The 12,670-nt window shown below is 39.0% G+C and overlaps 1 protein-coding gene across 4 annotated transcripts in view; it reads left to right on the forward strand.

Moving 5' to 3' along the window:
* The window catches only part of LOC143845341 (putative ATP-dependent RNA helicase DDX60), a 63,447-nt gene that overhangs the window by 17,875 nt on the left and 32,902 nt on the right, over positions 1–12,670 (forward strand). For 3 of the 4 annotated variants that reach the window (XM_077353642.1, XM_077353643.1, XM_077353644.1), the window contains exons 11-18: positions 78–177; positions 838–953; positions 1,865–2,028; positions 3,161–3,416; positions 5,188–5,351; positions 7,396–7,548; positions 9,329–9,478; positions 11,097–11,216. In XM_077353642.1, the coding sequence (XP_077209757.1) occupies positions 78–177; positions 838–953; positions 1,865–2,028; positions 3,161–3,416; positions 5,188–5,351; positions 7,396–7,548; positions 9,329–9,478; positions 11,097–11,216 (1,223 nt within the window). The remainder of the gene's footprint in view (positions 1–77; positions 178–837; positions 954–1,864; positions 2,029–3,160; positions 3,417–5,187; positions 5,352–7,395; positions 7,549–9,328; positions 9,479–11,096; positions 11,217–12,670) is intronic. The other variant, XM_077353645.1, reaches the window with a different exon arrangement.

Below are 12,670 nucleotides of genomic sequence, written 5' to 3' on the forward strand. Positions count from 1 at the left end.
ATAACTTGTACTCCTTTTGGTACTTTTATGAACTGCTAATTTTATTTATGTGTTTAATAATTATCATATTTATGAAGAATGTACAGACATCCCCAGATCTGGGCTTATTCCAGTTAAATCTGATATAGTGGAAGACTATGCTGGAGCCATTTTGAAAGATCTAAACTTCTTAAGCAGGTATATATGTATGTTTTCATGTTGAATATTTAATGCTAGTCACTGAGTCAATAATAGAATAATGTCAGTGTGTACTGAATATTAGGCAATGGTTATATTCAAGTTTGATAAGGTCTCCCATCTGAAGAGAATTTCTGGGAAGTAACAGAAGTTTGTGGAAAGGCAGAGACACCGAGAGACAACTGTTAGTTTACTGAAGCACCTTGATAGTGGTATGGTCTGTATCTCAGGAGATCTGATCCTGATCTGCTGTATTTTGTCAATGCCACCTGCCTTACTGGTTCCTCTGGGTGGCAGTTGCTTCTAGCTGCCTAGGAGCATAGATTAGTAAATGTTTTCATGCTATTTCAGCTTGCTCTCTGGGAACAGAGGAATGAAAGAAACTGAATCCTCCTCACTCCATGACCCTCCTTCTCCTCTTGTACTACAAGGGAGCAAAGAGGTTCATGGAGTGAGGAGAGCTCAGTTTTGGAGGGAAGCCCAGTGTACCAAACTGTATGTGCTGGGTCAAGGATAGGTATCAGGTCTTTCTAAGTGCTCTGTCCAGTGTCCAACATTGCTGATGATATACTGTTTCTGCACTAGCTCTGTAATGGTTAGGATATCATAACAACTGGGGGGGATTCTCATCCATTGTAATTTATTGCATTTATATTTCAGCAAAGAATCTGCAGAGATGTTGTTTCCTAAACACAAAGAATTTGATGAACTTTATCACTGGCATTCAGGCAGACCTCTTACTGATGACTATGACAGAACACATTGCAATTTTGACAGTAAGAACTATGATCTTTATTCCATAAAATCAGTCATTAATTAATAAGAAAATAACATCTGTTTTCATTATTTTAAAATCAACTATATATCATAATGAATACGTTTATATTGGATTCAAATGCATTCATGTAATTAACCAGAAGATAATTCAAGTATAGATTTTGGCATCAAGTTTGATATCTCCTCCCTTTGCTCTCTTGGAAACCACCTTCTCTGAAGGACAAATTATTCCTAATTCTGAACCCAGGCCCAGAGTGCTGATCCATACAACAGTGCCAGGGACAGGCATAGGAAATATTTCTGCAGTCCTGGGAGGTACCAGAAGCACCTCAGTAAAAGCCCCAAACATCAAAACAATTAGGAAGTTCCCCCTAGAAGAATAATATTTGAAATTTTGTGAACTCTCATAAAATCACAGTAAACATGGTGAGGTTGCCTAGCAACCAAAGCAGAACTGGGTCTTCTTAGGCAATTCCAGAACACTGGGAGAGTGGGGTAGGAGGAGGGGATATTGGGAAGGGAGGGGAAGTGATTGGGGACCACAGGAGCAGGAAGAGAAACAAAACAATGATCGGGAGCAATCAAGAGGAGAAAGACTGGATGGGAGTAGCATGGAGAATAAGATTTCCCTCCCTTGCATGTTTCACAGGCATGCTTGTTATAATATAGTTTGGTAAACTAATGTTGGGCAGACTATTTGGAAATAGAACAAAAAATAATATATGTATTGTTCTGAGAACTACATCCATGGGCCATATTTGTACTGATAATGTTTATCAGGAAATTAAATTTTCTCTATGTTGTATAGGTTACAAGAGGTTTATTTTGCTTAACTGAATCAGGATGATTGGATTTAAAAATAGGTCATGTTACAATAAAATAATTCTATCTCCAATATCGTTTGTTGTAGTCAAAAGTAATGATCCATATCAAAGAAAACAAGCACAAAAGCTTCAGTCTTATTATCAGCTGTATGGAATATCATTGGAAGGTAACAAATCACATACAGTTGTAAACATGGAGGATATGACAAAGTATACCAATGCTACTGTCAAAAAGCCAAAGAAATCACAAGTAAGTTATCCCTCTTCTCACTAGTTATATCATAGTGGTTCTGAAACTTTTATTCTCACTTAATTCTTTATTCTCACTGAAAATACCAGGGGAAAGCATACATGAACAGCTGTAATTCATTTATTGTTTTATATAAATCTGAAGTACAGTACTTTTAGAAAAGTGAACATTTTTGTCTTAAGCTTGATGGTATTGACTTCAAAGGGGGACTAAAAAGGAGGCAAACAGCAGCGTCCCTGTGGGGGCTGGGAAGAATTTCAGTGCTGCTTGCAAACAAAGGAGGGGATATTGTCATCACAAAATAAAATTAACATGAGATATAAAGAGAGAGACAAACACACAAACTTGGGGAGCATAAAGCGTTAAACATATTTTTTTCCCTTTAATGCTTGAGGGAACAAACGTTTTGTAGGGGAATTATTTTGGCAGTCTCCAGAAGCCTAACATAATGATGGCTGCTGAACTTGAGAACTGCTTGATCAATCCATTTGAAGGAAAGAGTGCAGTCAGCACAGGAGAGGCTTCCAGAAACTGCTAAGATCACAGCTAGTGTAGAGGATCAAATTAGAGCATCACAAAGAGAAAACCACACACATTTGCAAAGGAGGGCAGGAAATTAGGGTTATGTGCAGCTGCACTAGGCATTGGTGAAAATACTTTTTTTTTCCAATTTAGTAGCATGAGACTAAAAGAGCTCTCCAGAGCTTTTGCCAGAGAAACGGCAGTTCTGTATGAAGCATGGTGGAGTTGCAGCTGACTTTGCATAGGCCCATGCGTGCACACATACACACACATGTTGCCAGAGATCAAACCTTGCAGTGTCAGGGCATTCTGTATACTACTGTGCATTCTGTATACTCAATGTGTTTCTTCATATTTTGAGATTATGTGAGTCTTTCCCCATTTTTCATAGTGGCTAATAACAGCAGAGAATCCTCTAGGGAGGATTCACCTTTGGGTCTCCCAAATCCTACTTTGACACTGTAACATGTAACATGATATTGGCTCTGTAGACTGGCCCTTTGGTTAGAAGTGTGCTGTCCCCCCCCCCACAGTAGTCTGCACCCATTGCTATTTGTTTTCTCGGATATTTTCAGAATACCTCTCTAAATGTGAATTTTATTCTTTATAGAGAAGTAGTAAAGCAGAGAAAATTACAGAGGACAACAAGAAGAGACAGAAAGCTAAACAAGAAAAGAAAGAATATGATCAATGGCACACCTTGGAAAAATCAATTGAAAAGGATATTAAAACCAACTTTGCATCAGGAATAAAGAGATTTGAGAAGTTTCTGAAAACATGTCAGAGTAATTCAGTGAAATTTCTTGCAGAAATGTCAGGACTTAATTTCTGCTTAGAAGTGTGGAAGGAACACTGCAAAAGTCAAGGTACAGTATGTGCTTTAATTGGTGGGCTATGGTTATAGAATCCCTAGCAACATATTATCATTTGAGGCAGAGTTTAGAAGAATTTTGTTTAAAAACAGTTTGTTTGTTTGTTTGTTTGATTAAAAACCTAGTTCTAGACTACTCCCACTCCGTTGATCAGGGAAAACTGAAGATAAGATGTTAAGCATTTTCCAGAGACTTCAACCCATGTCTGTATGAATCATAGATCTAAGAGCTATGAGTGTTACCCTAGGATTGCCACCTCTGAATTGGGAGATTCCTGAAGATTAGGGAGTAGAATCTAAAATGAGTGGGATTTGAAGACAGAAGAGACCTTAACAGGGCATAATGCCATAAAGTCTACTCTCCAAAGCAGCCATTTTCTCTAGGGAAGTGTAGTTTGGAGATCAGTTATATTTCCAGGAGATCTCCAGGCCAAACTATTTCTCCACTGTACAGATCACACAACATACCTACCCATGGCTTAGGGAGATGTTTGCAGAATAGTCTTAAAACTTCAAAAAGTTGGGGTTAAAGTACAATACAAAACACTTTCCAAGTGCTGAGATCTTAGGAAGACTACCTCAGTAAATCTTGTCAACCATTTTAGGTATCTAGTGTTTGCCTAAACAAACTAAAATGCTTCCTACAATCACATGTGATAGTCAGAAAAATGGGTCAGAAAAATGAAAAGCATGCCTACTAGATGGGGGATGTGCTTCTAAGTAACACTGTGTGTGAACGAGACCTTGGGGTATTTGTGGATTGTAAGCTAAATATGAGCAGGCAGTGTGATGCAGTGGTAAAAAAGGCAAATGCCATTTTGGGCTGTATCAACAGGGGCATCACATCAAAATCACAAGATGTCATAGTCCATTGTATACAGCACTGGTCAGATCACACCTGGAGTACTATGTACAGTTCTGGAGGCCTCACTTCAAGAAGGACGTAGATAAAATTGAAAGGGTACAGAGGAGAGCAACGAAGATGATCTGGGGCCAAGGGACCAAGCCCTATGAAGATAGGTTGAGGGACTTGGGAATGTTCAGCCTGGAGAAAAGGAGGTTGAGAGGGGACAGGATAGCCCTCTAAGTATTTGAAAGGTTGTCACTTGGAGGAGGGCAGGATGCTGTTTGCATTGGTTGCAGAGGAGAGGACACGCAGTAATGGGTTTAAACTACAAGTACAACGATATAGGCTAGATAGCAGGAAAAAAAATTTCACAGTCAGAGTAGTTCAGCAGTGGAATAGGCTGCCTCAGGAGGTGGTGAGCTCCCCCTCACTGGCAGTCTTCAAGCAAAGGTTGGATACACACTTTTCTTGGATGCTTTAGGATGCTTTGGGCTGATCCTGCATAGAGCAGGGGGTTGGACTAGATGGCCTGTATGGCCCCTTCCAACTCTATGATTCTATGATTCTATAGTCTTAAATATTTTGACTGTTTATTTATTTATTTCAAAAGGAAATGAACAGGCAAGACAAATGGGAAGTTTGGGCTTAAGTGAGTGGGTGGAATTGGAGGGAAAAGTGAAGCAAAAGAGAATTCAAGGGGGAAGACAATGTCTCTCCCATCATCCTTGCAGCCCTCTCTTATAGTTTTAAATAGCTGAAAAAGGTCTAGGCTTTATTTTAAATTCTATATAAATTACAAACTTGAAAAGCATGCGTATTAGAGAATATGGTCCTAATCTTTCAATTAATGTTTTGACGTTGAGTGGGAATGAAAAGCTCTTGGAATATTAATATAAAATACTTTCACCTCTTTTCTAAGCTAAAGAAGCTAAAGAATTAAACATAGCTGTCCAGGTGATGAAAAGGATTCATATGATTTTGGACAAACACCAGGAATTTTTACAGAAGACACATTTAAAGACATTAGCCAGAAGTCTACTGTGCCTTGGGTTCGGAAAACTGGCTTCTTCTTTAAACAGCCAGGTAAACTCTGATTCTGTAGTGCATTGAAAATATTTATGGTCCCCACATATCTGAGGGACCACCTATCACCATATGACCCCCTCAAGGCCTTGTGCTCAGTGGGTGTAAATCTGCTGGTGGTCCCCAGACTATGAGAAGTATGCCTGACCTCAACCAGGACCTGGGCCTTCTCCGCCCTGGCCCTCACCTGGTGGAATGAGCTCCTGGAAAACCTAAGGGCCCTGACGGAGCTTGCCCAGTTCTCCAGGGCCTGCAAGTTGGAGCTCTTCCACCAGGCATTTGGTTGAGGCCAGGTGACAGTTAAGGTCAGGGGCCCCTCCTCAGATTGGCTGGGATATCAGACCTGTTTCCCTACTTACACCTTAATACCTGAGGTGCTGGATGGGGGAGATTTCGGAACAGATGGGGGGAACAGCTGTCATCAAATGGGTTTTAATGCAGGTATTGCTTATATTTTATGGGCTTTTTTTGTAACCTGCTGCAAGCCCGTTTGCTGGGACTGGCAGGTAAGAAATCTAATAAATAATAAAAATAATGTAATTTACATGTTCCAAAGTAATGAAAATTGAAATATAAGTAAAATTGTTGTTGGTACAGCTTTCATTGTACTGCTGGGCTTATTGCAGGTTAGCATCTGTTATGGTATTTGTTCATTTAATTCTTGCTGGAGGCCAAAGCCACATCCACAACAGATTTTGATAGCAGAGGGTAGGATCTGGTGTGAGCATCTACCCCCTCCCCCATATTCAACATAGGCAAATGATAGGGGGAGAAATAGAGAGTAATATGAGAGAAGAAGAGTAATAGGGTTGAGAGAAGGAGAAAGAGAGAGAGCAAGGAGTGACAATAGCTATAACATGAAGGAAGAAAAAAGGGAAAGAAAACAGTTTTTAAAAGCATGGGGGAGAGGGAGAAAGACAGGGACTTGAAGGAAGCAAATGAGTGGGGGGAGAGAAAATGAAAGCGCAAGAGAGACTGAAAGGATGTGGGAAGAGAGAAGGAGGCAAAGACAGGTGATAGGATGTCAGCTCCTGCAAGTTCCTTGCAGCTCCCTACTTATAACTGCCTAACCAGTAGAGACAGGGATGAACTGGCTCATAAGCTAAAGTTCATGATGAATTTTGTCCAGTTTGTGGTTTGTGAACTAAAGATCATGAAAAATCAGCTGGCACAATTTTCCTACCAACTTTCAAGCAGTTTGTGGTGGTTTGCAACAGTCTATGAACAGGTTTTTTTCTAGATTCAAATGGGTAGCCATGTTGGTCTGAAGTAGCACAATAGAATCAGAGTCCAGTAGCACCTTTAAGACCAACAAAGATTTATTCAGAGCGTGAGCTTTCGAGTGCAAGCACTCTTTGTCAGATTATGATCTCCTTACATGTGTGTAAGGAGATCATAGTGTGTATCTTTGTCAGACTATTACACACATGTAAGGAGATCATTATCTGCAATGATACTCTATGCCCCTCCCACAGTCTTCATATTTCCCTTCCAGGAAAGAATCAGGGAAAGCAGGGGGGGGGGGTTCATTATACCAGAATGGCATTGTAACACAATTCCAACCCTTAAAAAGCTGTGGGAGGTTGTTAGCAAAGTTGAGGATGGAAATAGGGGGGGGGGTGCCCTGACTGGAAATTGCTTGCATTTTGTATGGTTCTATGTATAGTTTCAGTTCTATGTAAACTGCCCTGACCCTTTGGGGAAGGAAGGAAGGAAGGAAGGAAGGAAGGAAGGAAGGAAGGAAGGAAGGAAGGAAGGAAGGAAGGAAGGAAGGAAGGAAGGAAGGAAGGAAGGAAGGAAGGAAGGAAGGAATTTTCGGCCTCCAGATAGCCCTGCCCCAACTTATTCCTCCTTGAGTCCCATGGCAAAAAAGGGAACATAGATTACTCCACATTCCCTTGCTATCGGGCAACTGTGGGCCTGAGTCATATCAGGCCTAGGTTCTGTCAGGAAGTGGAAATTAGCCCTGCACGCAAACAGGTGGTAATGCTAGCCAAGTCCCTCATGCGGAAGTGGTCTGTATCATTTTTTTTAAATTTTATAGATACAGGAATTTGACAATGAAAAGCTTGCCAAATATTCAGTAGGTATTGGAGCAGCTCGATTTCAGTTGCTGTATATGGGACACTACTTGTTTAGAGATGAAAGGACTGATCCAGATCCCAGAGTACAACATTTTATACCAGACACGTGGCAGGTAACAAAATATGAAAAGAATGTTAAAATATTTCCATGTATTTTAAGGAGAAGAAAAGCTGTTTTTTTGTAACCTGCTTTTTACTACGTGAAGGAAGCAGCTTACAATCATTTTCCCTTCCTCTCTCCACAACAGACACTCTGTGAAGTAGGGGAGATTGAGAGAGCTCTAAAAGAACCATGATTGCCCAAGGTCAACCAGCTGGCTGCATATGGAGGAAGAATGGAGAATCAAACTCAGTTCTCCAGATTAAACACAGGTGCTCTTAATCACTCCATCAAGCTGGCTCTTAAAGATAGGAACTGATAAGAAACTTATTTTAAAATTGTTATGTCATATACATTTTATTTCATTTACTGAGGCTTTACATGCCCTAGTTTTTAAAACTGTGTTATATTCTTGCCTTATGCTTTATAGATAGAATTGTCTACAGCTTGGGTTGAGTAAGAACATTTTACAACTCAGCGAATGGAAATCTAATATATGCACTCCAGGAAATCATGGTAGAAACAAATGGCACAGTATCCAGGGAACTTGTAATTGGGTTCCCATGCTGATCCAGACTTCTTACCCATCAGTACAGTAAAGTTTCTAGGATACCTAACTACTTCTAGATTTCTGATTAGGTTAGCAGGACCTCAGTTCAGTGCAGGAATGACTAACAAAGGTAGGAGGATATTCACAAGCCTGCATCCCTTTTCTAATAACAAGGAAACCTGAATGTCCATGCCATAACCTTGTAATACTAGCCCCAGTTTTGTAGAATAGTCTGTTTGTTCCATTATCTCTCAACATCAGACTATTCAGCAAAACTGAGTGAGTTCATGGAAGCAATAACAGAGAGTGAGTTCATGGAAAAGATAAAGTTTGAGCCAGTATTTCCTGATTCATAGTTCAGCCTTTGTAGGCATTATGTCACACTAACTCCCATATTGTTTCTGGGGGCACTTAAGCTTTGATGCTTAAGAAAGTGATTAATCTTTTCTCAATAATCAGTTATTTTTCACACTATCCTTCATTGTGAATAAGTGACATTTAGTTGTTTCTTTGTTTTAAAATTCACCTAGATGTGAGGTGCCTTTATTATTTAGCTGTCCCAATTATTCCAATGTTTTAAGTAGCTTGTTCAGGTAATATACATATTTCCTCAACCATGACTAAACAAACATTGTCAAATAGGAGCCAGCTTGGTGTAGTGGTTAACAGCGTCGACTTGTAATCTGGCAATCCAAGTTTGATTCCCTGCTCCTCCACATGCAGCCAACTGGGTGACTTTGGGCTTGCCACAGCACTGAGAAAGCTGTTCTGACTGAGCAGTAATATCAGGGCTCTCTTAGCCTCACCTACCTCATAGGGTGGCTGTTGTGGGAAGAGGAAAGGGAAAGTGATTGTAAGACACTTTGAAACTCCTGGTAGAGAAAAAGTGGCATATGAGAACCAATTCTTCTTCTTCTTCTTCTTCTTCTTCTTCTTCTTCTTCTTCTTCTTCTTCTTCTTCTTCTTCTTCAGTGGTGCTGTAAACTAGCATGACAAACCTTTTATATGTCAGCAATGGGATATCTTGTATTTGTAGTCCAGGAAATCTTGGTAGACACAGCATAGGATCTGAGGAACTTAAAATGAGGAGCTTATCACTGATCCAATTTTCCTGTTTATTATCCACCTTTGGGGAGTAGTGGAACAGGGAATACTATACTTGGACAGTATATAAATTGAAAATAACTGATGTTTTTAAATTCCATATTCCTAATTTAATTGTAATGCCATTTTTCAAATGCAGCGAGAGCTTTTAGATGTAGTAGATAATAACGAGTCTGCAGTCATTGTTGCTCCAACGTCATCAGGAAAAACCTACGCATCCTACTACTGCATGGAGAAAATCTTAAGAAAGAGTAATGATGGAATAGTTGTGTATGTGTCTCCCACAAAGGTATGATTTTGGAAACACTAAATACCTTGAGATAATATGTGTATACACATATGTGTGTGTGTGTTATACATCACGAAATGTTTTAAAACATATACAATTTTATATATGTAAATGAAACGTTTAATGTTTGAGCAAAATTTTTTTAGTATCAACAGGGTACAGATTACTGCAAAAACCATACTAAGAACTTGGATTTAGATTTTAGACTTCAGACTGAAATGGCATACATATGATCTCACAAAATATTTGGTTTTAGTCAAAAGCAGCTGTGGAAGGACTCCTTAAACCTTTCCCCTCCACCCACTTTATCCTAGTCATCACTCCAACCTGTTTATATCTCCAGGGAGGATAAAAAATGGTTATTTGTTTAATTAATCTTCCCTTTGGTAGAACCAAAGAAGAGGGCTAAAAGTTTTAAAGTTTTATCTGTATTCTGGTCTGTGACTGTGTAAATATACTTGACTTGACTTGAGTCAGAAGAGGTAACTTTAAAGTGGAAATATGGCAGGACAATACCATAAGACACCTTCTCTCTGTGGTCTTTCACTCAAGAATGTAGTCTTCTGCAAAAAAAACATGTTGATTAAAAATATAATTAGTAAAATCTCAGAAACAGGCCACACAACCTAGAACTTCAGTTTTACTTTACCTGGCAAATACAAACAATAATGTTTTTTGCATAGCAACTATTGTCACAGGATTATTCCATTTGTTAGTGTTTGAACTGCCATGATATTGTATGGATTGTTGTAATATGAATTTCATAGGTGCTCACTGGAAGAGAAGTCTCCCCATTTTGAGGAACAGTTTTTGAGAACTTAAAGAAAATTGCTGGTATGGGATATTCAGGGAGCAATCTGCTGCTAAATTCTCAGCTCTGCAGCAGCCTTAACAGTGACTCCAACAATACAATATATAGAATTCCCACATTTCTGCTATGTAATTTCTAGATGGACCATTTCCTTTGAGAATAATTCAGAAGGTTAGTAACATAAAACAAGAGTCAAATGGCACTTTCAAGAGTAACAAAATTAATTATCGTGGTAAATTCATCAGGTCAATTTATATACACACACAACAGAAAGGGAGGAGCCTCTTGTGGCGCAGAGTGGTAAGGCAGCCGTCTGAAAGCTTTGCCCATGAGGCTGGGAGTTCAATCCCAGCAGCCGGCTCAAGGTTGACTCAGCCTTCCATCCTTCCGAGGTCGGTAAAATGAGTACCCAGCTTGCTGCTGGGGGGTAAATGGTAATGACTGGGGAAGGCACTGGCAAACCACCCCGTATTGAGTCTGCCATGAAAACGCTAGAGGGCGTCACCCCAAGGGTCAGACATGACCCGGTGCTTGCACAGGGGATACCTTTACCTTTACCTTTTTACAACAGAAAGGAGAGGGTGCCCTTTCTGTGATGTATATAAATTAGACTTTTGAATTCACACTCTAGTGCATCAGATGAAGTGAGTTCTGACTCAGACAACCTTACATTGTAATACATTTTGAAAATGTGTGAGATAAAAAGATACGCTACTGATTTGATGCCACTGATTATGTCTTAAGAAATAGTTAATTAACTAAGTAGTTTTCCATCAGGGTTGATATCCTTTGTTTGTTAATAACTAGGCTCTTGTAAACCAAGTGGTAGCAACAATACATACTCGCTTTTCTAAAAACTTGCCTGATGGACTGGCAGTGTGTGGCGTATTTACAAGGGATTATCGCCAGGATGCTTTGAATTGCCAGGTATAGTATATGTGATGTAACAAGGCAATGTAAATGGCTGTTATAGCTGCTGGCTGATCACCTAAAATATTGATTCTAATTTAAAGCAATGTTAAAAATAAAATTGAATATTATTGATTCAAAGGCAAGTTTTGCATATGAATTTTGGTGTTTTGTATAATCCACCTACATATGCCATTAACATGGCATTGTAAGTGGCATATAGGTCATTTTTGCACATGGGAGGAAAAAAGTTATATGTATATCAAATTCATCACTCAAGTCCAGTCTTGTTAATTGGCAAGAAAAGATTTTCTGTGAAGGGCAAATGTGCTGATATAATTTCTCCCTTCATTGCCTATTTACCTCTTGCCAGACTTGCACCTGGGAAATTAAAATGTAGAAACATTTTTGGGGAAATGATACAATGCAGACAGAGTATTCATGACCCCCAAAAAAGGCCAAGGTTTGGTTACAAAGTCTTTTTTGTTTTGTTTGGCGTTGCCTCAGTGAGGTTTCCTAACCAGTTATTTTAATTGCTGTTTTCAATCTATCTTTATTTTATGGTTGTTCAGATGAAAATTCAGATTCAGTTGTAATTAATTGCTGTTTTTATGTTTTTTAAATTTTTTTGTATTATTATTATTCACTAAATATAAAGTACAGAGAGAAAGACAGAATAATGTATATTGTATTGGGGGTGTTGATATCAATAGTTTGAAATGTGATTTTATCATGTATGTTTTAAATTGTTAGTTGCTGTGGTGGCCCTTCTGAAGATAGAACAGCAGGAACCAAATTTTCAAAATACATAAATCACAAAAGAAAAAGAAATGGAAGTTTAATTTAAATTTGTTATCCTTCCAGTTGTATTTGGGACTTGTAATTGTACATCCTGGCTACATGATCTTACAAAATAATATTTTATCTAAAAGTCCCCTTGTAATCATGAAAGGATTATTTTGCATTTGCAAGATAATTTATCTTCTCTCTTTTTATTTTTTGGGTATTTTTTCCCCTTTGGATCCTTTTTTAATGAAATAAAAGCAGCAAGAGCAACATTTTTATCACACTACCTATTTATTTTCTCTACAGAGGTACTGAGTCAACATCCCCTCTCCCCATCCCATATAGCAACTAGCATTTAGTTGAATTTTCCCAGCACCAAGAGAAAATGAGAAAGACACAAATGGTACATGGAGAAAGATCTTTAATAGTTGAAAAGGAATGTAAAAGTCCCCCCCCCCCAAAAAAGCCGAACATGAAACACATAGGGGTTTATAAAGATCTCTTCTCATTTGTTTCTTTCTCTTCACTTTACCTTGGTGTGCCCCTCCGCCCCCAATTTCTTTCCAGAAACAAGGGAGCCACTTTCCCATACTCCCCTGGCCATGTGGCTGATAAGCAGGTAACAAGCAAATTCGCCTTATCAGCAGATGCTTCAAAGTGATTACCATGTTTTCCTATCATCTTTT

The sequence above is a fragment of the Paroedura picta genome, chromosome 10, assembly GCF_049243985.1.
Source record: "Paroedura picta isolate Pp20150507F chromosome 10, Ppicta_v3.0, whole genome shotgun sequence".
NCBI lineage: Eukaryota > Metazoa > Chordata > Lepidosauria > Squamata > Gekkonidae > Paroedura > Paroedura picta.